The sequence below is a fragment of the Xenopus tropicalis genome, chromosome 5, assembly GCF_000004195.4.
Source record: "Xenopus tropicalis strain Nigerian chromosome 5, UCB_Xtro_10.0, whole genome shotgun sequence".
In the NCBI taxonomy this organism is placed as follows: Eukaryota; Metazoa; Chordata; class Amphibia; order Anura; family Pipidae; genus Xenopus; species Xenopus tropicalis.
Genome location: NC_030681.2, coordinates 93,420,011 through 93,433,444, shown reverse-complemented (window position 1 = coordinate 93,433,444; position 13,434 = coordinate 93,420,011). Strand labels below are relative to the sequence as shown.

General features: G+C 36.3%; 1 protein-coding gene across 3 annotated transcripts in view; it reads left to right on the top strand.

The window, feature by feature from the left end:
- The window catches only part of col19a1 (collagen, type XIX, alpha 1), a 367,958-nt gene that overhangs the window by 276,277 nt on the left and 78,247 nt on the right, over positions 1 to 13,434 (top strand). For all 3 annotated transcript variants that reach the window (XM_031902344.1, XM_031902343.1, XM_031902345.1), the window contains exons 37-38: positions 4,246 to 4,299; positions 5,229 to 5,273. In XM_031902344.1, the coding sequence (XP_031758204.1) occupies positions 4,246 to 4,299; positions 5,229 to 5,273 (99 nt within the window). The remainder of the gene's footprint in view (positions 1 to 4,245; positions 4,300 to 5,228; positions 5,274 to 13,434) is intronic.

Genomic DNA, 13,434 nt, shown 5'->3' with positions numbered 1-13,434 from the left:
TCATTACTGATAATTGTCTCTACGTGTGTTTTAGCAGAGGCAATTCTTAGTATTGTCTATGGGAGGAAATTTTTTGGCGTTTAGTAGCCACAACAAGTAGCTGGTACTAAGTAGCCCCATGTGTCTTCACCCTTGCACAAATAGTTGAAGCACATAAATTGGAGGGCTTATTTTGGAGTTAAATTACATGTTTCCAAACTGTATGGTGTCTTCCTTGTGGGGAGAGTGGCCAAAGCAGTAGAAGGGAGCTCAGTCTAAAGACAAATTAAGATGAGATAGTCTTTCCTGGGAACAATTGATGGTTGATTTTTACGATTGGGTTTTTGAAACTTCGCAAGCTTGTTGTAGGCTTAGGAGTGTCTTATTAAATAGAGAAACTTGAAAACAGCAAAAATGGCTGGTTGCTGGGGGTAAATGCTGACCATATTAAACCATATTAATAACATAATTAAACAACCATATATGTATCTATTTAGCACATATACCTGCATTACTGCCACAACCAGAGCATGATGTACCAATACAGACTTATGTTTTGGTAAATCAAGTTAAAGGAATTTTTTTTTTATGGTATACTTTTTACTTTGAAATTACACTGTTTACATAGCAAATAATTCACTCTGCCATGTAAAATTTTATTCTTGATCCAACAAATGTATTTTTTAGTTGTAATATTGGTGTGTAGGCAGCCACCTCAGTGCATTGTGCTTCTGAGAAGAAGCCAGCGCTACACATTAGAACTGCTTTCAGATAACCTATTGTATCTCTCCTACTCCCATGTAACTGGAGGAGTCCCAAGCCGGACTTTGATTTCTTACTATTAAGTGCTATTCTGATATCTATTGGGAGCTGCTATCTTGCTACCTTCCCATTGTTCTGCTGATCAGCTGCTGGGAGTGGGGGATATCAATCCAACTTGCAGAGCAGCAGTAAAGTGTGACTGAAGTTTATCAGACCACATGTAACATGGCTGTGGCACTCTTGGAAACAAAGATTTTGGCTAGTCCCATGTGAAATTTCTATAATTAAGTATAAAAAATATGTTTGAGTTTTTTAAAAAAAAAACAAATTTCAATAAAGGATTCTGCTGGAGAAGCTCTATTAACAGATGTGTTTAGGAAAAAAAAAAATGTTGTCCAATTACAGTATTCTTTTAATCTGAGTTGAACATTGCTTTCATATAAATGATGGTTTACTTTGACTGGATCCATAATGACATTAGTGTCTCATTTATTTGAAACAAGTCGGTTGCATGTATGAACAGAAGCTGCTAAAGCTACCCTAGAACTACTGACAGGTTCAAGCTGCCAGTAATGCCAGGATACCTTGCTGCCAAATGACATGCATTTATGTGCAGTTCATCATGGGAGGCTAAGTGGGTTCATTGGCATATGCCACAAGTTGCTAAGCAACATGCATGGCCATGAATAGCATCAATGTGTACTCACTATTGCATCCATTTGAGTGTTATTGCACGTACACTTGGATTCCTAAATTAGCCTACAGTAGGACTTTGACCTTAGGAATGTTTGTGGCTTCCAATTACTTTTAGATAAACAGTGCAATGTATAACAGAGAGCAACATTATTAACTTGGGTTGAAAAAAGACAATTAAGTTCCAAATGGCCCCCGGTGCACATAAATACACATATTCTATATATACAGACGTATTTATACATATATAAAAGTATATACTACACCTTGTACTTTACAGAACTCAGGGGTGGGTCCTGGACAACAGGTATATTTCCCAATTATTTAGATACCTTTACACTAGCTCATGATGGCTAAAGTAATATAATCATATAATAGTTTAATTTTACTTAGGATATGGACAGACGTTCATACCTATACATGGTTTGTGCAATTTACTATTTAGCATGTTGCATTTAAAATCATCAGTGTTTCTTTGAGGTAAAGGGGTATTTTTCATCATTACCCTGGCAACATGGTTTTATATAGCCTTGTTTCCTTGTGTATCTCAGTATTACTTATCTCTTGCTTCTTTGTGTCCCTAAGGTCGGATACCTTGATACACTAGTTAGATCTCTTTTTCAAGATCAATTAATCAATGACTGTATTTTTGTCTGCTGACTATGCAATAGACTTGTGCTGCAAGGATCAATATGATGAGCTGCTGAAAACAATACTTGGTAGTTGAAAACTTCTCTGCTCCTAATGCTTTGTGTGATTTCAAAGCCTCAGCCTCCCTGCTGACAACACTCTTTGTTTATTCAATTCATTTGAGGAATGCTGAGCAGAGCTTCACTATTAGTGAGTCTGAGTTAGCAGGCGACTGGCAATTTTTGTAAAGTATCTTCCAATAAATGCATTTTTTAAATATACATATTGACTCTCTGCCAGTAAGGCAGTAAGTTGGATATCTATGATGTACACTATATGCAAATTTTTCCGTGATTAATTTTTCCGCCCATATTAAGAATAAATCCGTTGAAATTTGTCGCAAATCTATGTTTGGTGAATAAATTCACTCATCACTACTGATATCAGTCAGTTCTTGCCCAGTGTTTGTGAGGCTTGAAATACAGCTCAAGCATACAGCATCAAGCATACAGCTCAACAAAGCAGTCCACAAACTGACCCCAGGACATGCCCGCACCTGCTTCTACATATTAGGGGTGGGCCCACAGGTCCTGCACTCTAGTCCTGCACACTACCCAAGTGCTGCCCGTTCCCCACTGCTCACTCATCAGTCCAACAACCTGAAGCTCCACCCTCAGGGGTGGAGCTTCATACTGGATAAGGAAGTAGTTGATTTCAGTAGCATGTTTCATCTCCTATCATAGATTTATATACGTTTAAGTAGAATATCATCTACATCAGTTGCCTCAGGAGAAATTTTGCCCTTACACCTGGCAGTAATCTTAAAGGAACAGTAACACCAAAAAATGAAAGTGTATAAAAGTAACTAAAATGTAATGTGCTGCTGCCCTGCACTGGTAAAAGTTGTGTGTTTACTTCAGAAAGTCTACTATAATTTATATAAATAAGCTGCTATGTAGCCATGGAGGCAGCCATTCAAAGGAGAAAAGGCAGAGGCACATAGCAGATAACAGATAAAACACTATTGTATTCTACAGAACTTATCTGTTATCTGCTATGTAACCTGTGCCTTTTCTCCTTTTTTCCAGCTTGAATGGCTGCCCCCAGGGCTACACAGCAGCTTATTATATCAATTATAGTAGTGTTACTGTAGCAAACACACCAGTTTTACCAGTGCAGGGCAACAGTGCATTATATTGTTATTACTTTAAAGTTATTTCATTTTTTGGTGTTACTGTTCCTTTAAGAAAGAATCATTTACTATTAGTAAGGCCATGCACAACGTGCAAAAAACAGGCACACTTCCTTTCTTGCATAAGGAATTGCTTCAGGTCTATACAGGTCTATGCCTCAGCAGTGCTGTATTCTTGAAGGGTGGAGCTTAGACATGTAGAGTTCCTCCCAATAACCCTACCTGCCCCCTACTTTGTGCATCATTTAGATGTGTAGCTTAGGGAGCAGCACAGGACTTTGTTTTGTCAGGTGCAAGGAGCAGAGCACCCATTAGTGCTTTTCCACATCCCTAAAATCTTTGTGCGTTGGAAATATATTAATATCATTTGATTCATAATGTTTTTTAACTTGTACTCCCAGTAATACATGGTTAGTGATACAATGAATTTACATTGCACTGTTTTGTTAAAAAATTAATCTGTTAGTATTGTTGGTGAAATAACTTAAAGCTTTCACAAGCAGAGAAGCAGTTCAAAGTTCCTGCAGTGAACCTTTAAACGTTCTTTTCATAAACCTATTGTAAAGGTTCAGGTGCATAATTACATTTATTACACTGGGTGGTCACCACAGTTTTGTTTCCTTCTGTTAGATCTGGCTACAATTCCTTAAGCTTTTAACAGATATTTATGTAAATAAAAATGATAATGATATGCACATTGCCGTTCAAGCATCAAAGTGAACTCCTCACTGTATCAACATACACCAGGTAGGGCCTTTACATTTGATCTGTCAAGGTGAAAAAGCAACGACAAACAGCATTGTATACTTTCCATTTGTGAAGCTTATCAGTAGGATGCAGCTGTTTTATCAGTCAAAAAGGAAAGATGCTTCTTGGGAGACTTAATTGGGTTAGGCTGACCTAGGAAAAGTACAACTTTTCTGAGCAAATTCTTTGTTAAGGTTTTTTGTTTTGTTCTTTGCAAAAACCATTCTCTTGTTTTTTTCTAGGGGCATTTGGGGAGACCCGGACATCCAGGGCCAGCCGGCTCCAAAGGTGAAAAGGTATGAATTGTCTGTGTTACTTTATTCATTTGGAATAAGTGATTCTAATTTGATATTAAAGATGTTTTAATTGTTAAGTTGAGAATTGTACTTTATAATTATATTTACATTTGTCATAGTATTGTCTGATTATTTTATTGACCAGTGACCAGTCACAGGACCTTGCTAACTAGGCTCCCCTGTGTAAGCATTGTTTGAAACTGAAAACAATAGTATTATTGGCTCTTAGCCAATAGCAAATTGCTTATGCATTGGTTCATTTTTAAGTGGCTGGAAAGCATCAACAACAAAGCATTGTGCTTGTCAAGTGATAGTTGCCCACATATGTGTCAAAAAGCTGGCGCAAGCTCTTGTCAGGAATTTTCAGTGCAGGTCTATAGTGGGCTTTTTTTTTATTTTTTGTTGCCACATTTTGGCAATTTACATTGCTTTTAGCTTTTGTTTCAGAGCTGGACATGTATACGTAAATGCTTGATAATGAATGTACTGAAAATGATAGCAATTAATGATACTATGAATAACTATTTGCTTCTGGAGACACTTGCAAAATTACAAAAGGGTTATTTACATAGACCCCAGACAGGAGCACCATTGGTTATACCACTAGTTACAGTAAAAAATATGTTTCTAATTTGAATAATCTGATAAATCCACTTCTGAGTTCATCAATGCCAGCTTGCTTGGATAAGTGTTAGTGCTCAGTGCTCCTACTGAGCTCTTACACCCCAAAGTATCTTGTCAGAAATTAAAACTATTTAGGGTTTCTGTTTTGCTTTTGTTTTTGTGTATAGTGGAAGAAATATTTACTTTTTCAGCCTACTCTGTTGTATAGCAATACAATGCAGTGGTTACACTGTACAATGGAAGTTTCCTGTTTAACTAAGTCATGTTTGTATTTAAGAATCATGTATTTTATCTCCTCTGCTCAGGGAAATGAGGGTTCTCCTGGCGTTCCTGGACCTCCTGGGCCTCCTGTAAGTAGCCATATGCCGTGATATGTTGGATGTGGAATCTGTTAAATAGGAATGTTACGGTTAATGCAAATTCAACATTTGAATTCTATAAACACTTGATTATACAATAAAGAAAAGAGAGAGGCCTAAAATGCACTTTGTCTCATAGACTAAACATTTAAATAATGACACATATTAAATTAAAAGTGCTAAAAACCAGTAGAATCAACAAGCATTTTGCTCCTCTACCTTTGTTTATGCTTTCTAAGCAATATTTCTGTATCCTTGTTAGTCCAAAAGTGAGGGCCTATAGCCCCTCATAGGCACACAAACAATGAAATGAAAATAATTTAATTTTAATTTAATATATTGGATAGCGTAGGGAATATAAATAATCTAACTCAGACTTGTAGATATGAATTCTACAAGTGAGTTTCATCTCATAATTCTCTCTGTTTTAACCATTCAAAATTAATTTTTATCGATCCTCTTGTGAAAGTGCTACACCGACTGAAAATTGCAGCCTCAGCCATAGCTTTACTATGCTATAACAATTGATAAAGAATAGTAAAATATTTGTAACATCTCTGTTGACTGAAGATGGCGAAACACGTGCAGATTTCAGCTGCCGATTTTGGTTCTTCAGACCGATTCGCTAGCTTATCTGCCCATTTATGGGCACCCTGATGGGCCATACCCAACTGATGTATGGCCTAAAATTGGGCAGATCTTTATCAGGCAGGTTTGATTTTCCGTTGAATCAAGGACTGCATAGGCTTGTTAATGCAGCCCTCAGTCCTAGAGCCAAAAGGTCCAATTAGTCTGATATCACCTACCTATAGGTGGGCATATCAGGAGAAGATCCGCTCGTTTGGTGACCTCTCATGGAAACTATGTAAAGGCACAACAGCTCAAGCCTGGGGTCTGTTTGTCACCACTATTGGTCTGTTTATGGACCATGGGGTATGGGAGGTCTGTGCAATTTGAAGCATGTTTGCAAGATACAGATTTGTTGTTTTTGTTTACAGTTTACCTGCTATTTACCTTGCTATTTGCCTGAAATGTTTTTTGCTCCAGCTCCTCAGATATTTCTTATTGATATTTTTTCAGTTCCCTAGTCATTATGTGTTATTCTTAATATTTTCCTTTCACTACAAATGTAGTTAAAGGTTCCCTCTAGCATATAAGGACTGAAACCCATACAAACCAGATTAATAAGTGATCTAAATGTTGGATAAGAGTATATTTTAAACAGATTTTGCTTTTAAGGAAAAGCTGTTTATTGCCTTGATGAACTTGCAGGCCTAGCCCAAGAACGCTATATGAGGTACTTGTAGCTCTATAGGGCATACATTGAATCTATGGGACATTCTGAGATTAGCATTTACCAGTTATATATGGGGGCAGATATTCTAAACATATTTATTCTAAACTAGTTTTTTTCAGTGCTTGAAATCTTTTAAAGTTCATGTTTTCCCATGGTTTGAACATTTTTAATTTATGAAATGTTAGTTATTTTGGACATTTTTTGTTGCTATTTGTATTTTCTCCCCATTTACTTAAAGGAAAAGTAACACTAAAAATTTAGTGAAAAAAAATCTATTCTACCCTGCCCCAATAATTGCCCTATCCTGCAAACCATTTATTATTTTGAATGCTTTGTTATAAAATACCTGCTAAAACTTGGCTTCCGGTCATTTGAAAAAAGGCGATACGGCGATGCAGGGGAAGCATCCACTATGCAACTATCGATTGATCGATCCTAGCCTGACTCCTTCCTATACAGAAGGAAGGCTAGGATCCATCAATCGATCGCCGTATAGTGGATGCTTCCCCTGCATCGCCGTATCGCCTTTTTTCAAATGACCGGAAGCCAATTTTTAATGTTACTTTTCCTTTAAGTATTCTTTTTTACAAACAAATTTGTTATTCAAGTATGGCAAAAATTTTACGTTGGCTCATAATTTAGTTGAAAAAAGCAAAAAAATAACCTTTTTCTTTGCATAAAAATGGCTTACTATAATAATATTATGTTAGCAATAGTAAATATCTGTAAAATAATATGTTTCATTTGTTGAGAAAGGAAGTGAAAAAAGAAGCAAATTCTTTCTCCCAAGTGAAGTGAAAGTTAATTTTTCATTGACGGTCCAATCTTTGGTCAGAACCTCCCTTAGCTCATAAATTGAGTACAGATATAGTATTTTTGGATGTATTTGTCATAGTTTTAAGAATATCTAGGACAGCAATGACCCCAATTAACCTTCAGGGTCAGCCCCCCCCAGCCCCAGTTTCAGCCCCAGAGTTTCAGGATGACTGTCTTAGAACTTTACAAATCAACTGATCCAATTACAACCATTTCATAAAAGTCCAAGTATGTTTTATACCACCTTCAAAAGGAATTGGAGTTTTTCCCCAATATGTGTCATTATTTTTGCATCATCTACACAGTAAACTTTCCAATAATTTCCAAATGTGCCTTTTTGAAACAATTAAACTTGCAGCATTGCCAATATAATGGGCTGTTTCAATCATAAAGTAATAACGAAGTGAACCATAGCCAAAAAGTATATTGAATTCTGTTTTTGATTTAACTGAGGCTTTTGAAACAATGAATATAATTATGTCTACGCTACATTTGGCGTATTTAAGAAGAAACTTTTCATTATTTGTGGCTGTCTGGTACAGTGGGAAGTCACATTTGTTCTCTCATATTTTAGCAAGACACAATTCATTGACAGGAGGACCAATATATGACTATTTATTGTTTAATATTAGATGCTCAATGTGCCCTTTCTCCAAAGGTTTGGCGGTGATGCCTATATTACACTGTGTTCTTAGGCAGCAGAATGCTGATCACTGATTTCATACAATTTACTGCATTGGAAAATAAATGGCACAGAAAACATTTTCCTTAAACTGAAATTACAGGAGCATCTGGTGTTTTAGAACGTGCATATTGTCAATTCTTTGGTTAAATATATACTTTGTTCATGACTAACTATGCCTTACTTCATCCCAAGCTTCTCCGTGTCAGTATTCATTGCGCATCTTGCAGTCCATGCTGAATTTATTTATGCTAGACATGTTGGAAGTAGTGGAGGAAACTCTCTGAGGAATGGAATTCTGTATAGGCTTTTATCAGTTTTGTTCAAAAGAATAAAGCAGTTTCCAAACTTCAACACAAAGTTCAATATAGATTATCTTGTAGATTGTGTCATTTAATATGGCATTCTTTTACTCTGCACAGAAAATCCTTGCTTTAGGGTTTTCTTTATTGTGTCCGCAATGAAAGCAACAATTCAGCTTTAATGTTTACATATTCTACTGTTATTTAACACGTTTATAGTGTGCAGCTGTGAATTAATTTAATGGGCTCAAAAGCTATTAAATAGCATGGTGTGTTCAAATAACCTGCACAATAAATGAAAGTGAAAAAGGGCTACCAAGTATTCCAAAATTTTGTGTTTTCCCATAGGTGGCATTTATACATTTAAACATACCCAGTATGTAGAATTTAGATTTACTTTTTCCTAATGTGTTTAATAAACTATATTGACTTCATATTGCAATATAGTGAGATTGTCAGACACAGCTGCAATTGAAAGAGAGTAGCACTCTCTTTTTTAAATATTGCCTTTCTCAGCCTCAAACAAAGCACATTGTCTGATCGGTATGCATATGAGCTAATATCTGGGCTTCTGCTGGATTTTGTAACAAATGTATACTGACCCCTATACAAGGTAGGGTTCTTCCAGTGTAACCACTTGACACCTATCTAAGTCATTTTACAGTGAATTGAACTCCCCATCTACGGTTGATTGGATCTACTCCATGGGCATTAAATAAATGGACACAATGCCTACCTAACAGTGGCAGTTGATTGATCTCAGACAAGATAAAAGCTATTTACATTATCCTAATAATTTCAACCACAATGTATATTACATGAATGGTGCCCATAAATCTATAGATTACCAGACGCTTGTACTATCTGCATCAAGGCTTATAAAAGATAACTTGATGGCTTGTGGTGCCCAGCAGAAGTAAAACACTTAACTGTGAGCTTTACGGCTTACAGCTGTGCATGTAGGGGCCTATTTATTATGCCGTGTAAAAAAAAATTGGCGGAAAAATGATGGAAAAAGTTGTGTAAAATAAATGGTGACTTAATCAAGGTGTGCTTTATTTTATGCTGTCCGAATGCCAGATTTGATGCTGGCATTTCTGGCAGAAGTTGCTCTAAGAAAAAACACATAAATGACAAAGTTTTTATTCAGCGAAGCCTGGCAATGTGTGCCAAATTTTTTCACCACATAATAAGTCTGCCCCAAAATGTTGCTTTTGTTCAATATTTCAGATATCACCAACTCCATCAAAGGAAACTGGCTATTGCATTAATAGGATTAGGTACAACAGTGAACTGCAAGTAAGGGGACATAAAGTAGCACAAACCAAAGCATAACTCTTTCATTTCATTTTGTGCAAAGTGCACTAATAATGTAATTATATTCGTGTAATAAGTCATGTAATAATTATTTTAAAATAATGAACAGAACTAACCTTTGTGCATTGAAATTCCATAATTTGTCTACTATGATTAATTTTGCTCAATGATTGCTATTATATACTGTTTATTTGATGCTATTTGAAAATATGCATAGAAATAAAGCATACTTATTTATCTGAAACAATACTTCTTTAGGGCTTGACATTTTTCTATATAGAGAAGACTACTTTGACTACAGATAAAAGTAAGAAAAATGGCCTACACCTGCAGGACTTGCCAACCAGCCTTAGCCACGTTATCTAGTGAGCAGTGTCCTGACATATTCCAACAAACAATTTCATTTATAAATCCATCTTCACAGTCAGATGGAGAGAATCCATCTTTAGAGTCAGGTGCACCGAATATTCATTTCTATGTATAAAGTACTGAACAGTTGGATGCCTTTTTTATCCAAAGCCAATTTGTTCATGTATCTATAAAAGAGTAAATCAAAGTCTGGCTGGTTGTCCTGGATTGGTCGGGGCAGATTGCCAGTGCCTAAAAGAGAAATTAATCATGCGGAGACTGACGTGACAAGCATAATAGAAAGGTGTCAAAAAAGAAAGAAGTGCAAAATCTGCAAAAAAAGGTCAGCAAGTACCACAACCAATCAAAGCCATTATAAAATGTAATATGTTTCAAATGAAGATTACATGATGAAAATTCTTAAAAGACATTTCAGCAAGTGTTATACAATTTTATGGGTAGTGTATGGGAGCATTGCTCTTTAGAATTTGGTAAACCTAAGCACTTTTTGTCTGTTTGCATCCCCAACAGTAAGGTACTTATGCAAATTGAATATACAGCTAAAATTAATGTGATAAATTATAGCAAGCAGTATATATATATATATATATATATATATATATATATGTATATGTGTGTATGGAGCTGGAAAGGAAATACAGTATTAGAGATTAAAGTTACATCTCTGATTGCTTCCTCCCACAGTTAGGCTATAATAATTATTAGCAGTAATTATTAGCTTATACAAAAATCTTTGTGCACCACTTTGTAACAGATCTGTAATGCATTTTTAAGGGCAAAAAGTGTAAGTCATATGCCCCCTCACATACAAGAACACAATATAAACTGTGTTCCAATGGTGCCATATACCACTGTGGTTTTTGGATTTAGAAACCTGCAGCTCCTAAACTGGTGTAAACACAGTAATTGCCTGCCTCTATATGCATCAGTCATTACCAGATCTGGTTTTAAGGAATTTACTGCAGAATTATTCTCACCCATTGTCTCCTGTCATAGACCAATTGAAACCTTGACGGGTCGTTTCTCAAGAGATGAGAGCAGTTGTGGACTAAAGGTGGCCATACACGCACCGATATTATCGTACGAAACCTCGTTTCGTACGATAATCGGTGCGTGTATGGCATGTCGGCGAGTCGACCGATATCGCAGGAAGCTGCCGATATCGGGCGACTCGCCGATCGGACAAGTTTGAAAATTTTGATCGGGCGCCATAGAAGGCGCCTGACCAAAATTCTCCCTTCAGAGCTGAATCGGCAGAAGGAGGTAGAAATCCTATTGTTTCTACCTCCTTACCTGCCGATTCAGCCCTGAATGGTGTGTGGCGGATCTTACGATGTTTCGTGCGACCGATGGTCGTACGAAACATCGTCGGATCGCCACGTGTATGGCCACCTTAAGTCTTTGGGGTCGTAAGATGGTTCACCACCAATCAGAGTGCTTATCTTCCTATTCAGATAACATCAGATACCTTCTGCTAAGCTAATTAAAGATATTAGGTCCAGGAGGGACTTTACGGTTTTGTTGGGGAAGGTATTGCTTTATTTTTAAAACAAGTACAGTTAGGAGGATTGGATATCACAGTTCCAGCATTTTGTAGGAGGGTATACAAATTACCATTGGCAAAATTTTTTGCTAATTTGTACCTTTATTTCACAGAGATCCCAATACCTTGTGTTGAACTGTGTGCTAAACTTATGCACAGTTCTCAGTTCTATCACAATGTTATGAACTGCCTAGTCCCAAAGAAGTAAACATTTTGATTAAGGTGTGCTACACAATGGACAAACCAGCTAATTGTAGCCCCAGGTGCAAGCTGAACCCTCAGCCAGGGTAAAACAATATCCAGGATAAAATGAAAAAACAGCAGCACTCCGGAAATGTTGTAGAAAAAAGTGACTTTACTCAAGTGCACACAGCAACGTTTCGGGCATAAACCAGCCCTTTATCAAGGCTTGATAAAGGGCTGGTTTATGCCCGAAACGTTGCTGTGTGCACTTGAGTAAAGTCACTTTTTTCTACAACATTTCCGGAGTGCTGCTGTTTTTTCATTTTATCCAAAGAAGTAAACATTGTTATTTACAAACCTTTTATCTAGATTTGTCAATCAGTTGTATTCCAATATTTATAAATGAGTGGCTTAGTGTCTGAATTTCTGTTCATTTGCAAGTCTGTGGATTAATATGTACTTTGGCATATTTTGAAGAAGCTTGTTTGCATATATCTTAGGGCCATATTCAGTGTGATCCAAAGCAATTTCTCAATTAAAGGCCATAAATGCTGTATGTGTGTGAGCTGAAGAATAAAAAGGACCTGTAATGTTTGCTGTCTAAAAATACCAGTTTGCTGTCTAAAAATACCACCACTAATTAAAGAACTTGATTTCTGCTGTGACCATTTTTTGATTTGGAATAGATTGGAGAGTTTCAAAGGAAATTTGGGCATACAAATGTAAGGAGCATTTCCTATATCTGCTGCACAAAACCACTTCAGAAAGCAGTTATTTTCTGTTCCCTGGAGTAGTTATGGGTTATTATTGTACTTTTTCTCACGTCTCATTCTGAAAGAGAAAACCAAGCAATTGCATTAGAGGTGAACAAAGTGTCTGGGCAAAACTGGAATTTCATGCAAAATATTTTCAGTCTCCATACTCGGTTTGTAAATTAATTCACACTGCTGTTTGCAGCTATTTTCATGCTTCTGCACATTAGCAGTTTTAGTGTATTTATTTAGGAGACTGGATTTGCAATTCAACACATCACTGATTTGTACACTGATTTGAAGAATGCACAGTGCAATAAATTCCAAAGGGCAAGGCATTTTGAAGAAATACATTTTATGTTTACAGGTATGGGATCTGTTATCCAGAAACTCATTATCCAGAAGTTTCCAAATTACAGAAAGGCCATCTCCCATAGACTCCATTATAAGCAAATAATTAAAATCTTTAAAAATAATTTCCTTTTTCTCTGTAGTAATAAAACAGTACTTTGTACTTGATCCTAACTAAGATATAATTAATCCTTATTGGAGACAAAACAACCCAATTGGGTTTATTTAATGTTTAAATGATTTGTTAGTAGACTTAAGGTATGAAGATCCAAATAACAGAAAGACCCCGTATCCATTCTGGATAACAGGTTCCATACCTGTATAAACCAAACCTGTATGATATGCTGCAGAATATTCTCAGAGGAAATAAGCACCTTAATGGAAAGAAATTTTAGTTTTCTTCTTTATCACAAAGAAAATGTCATTTTTTGACTTGCACTGTTGTTCATTTTAACAAAGTTAAACTTAAGGAGTCAGGAGGGTGTTAAAGCTGCCACAGAGCTTTAACACCCCATAACACATTTTATTTCATTGCCTTTT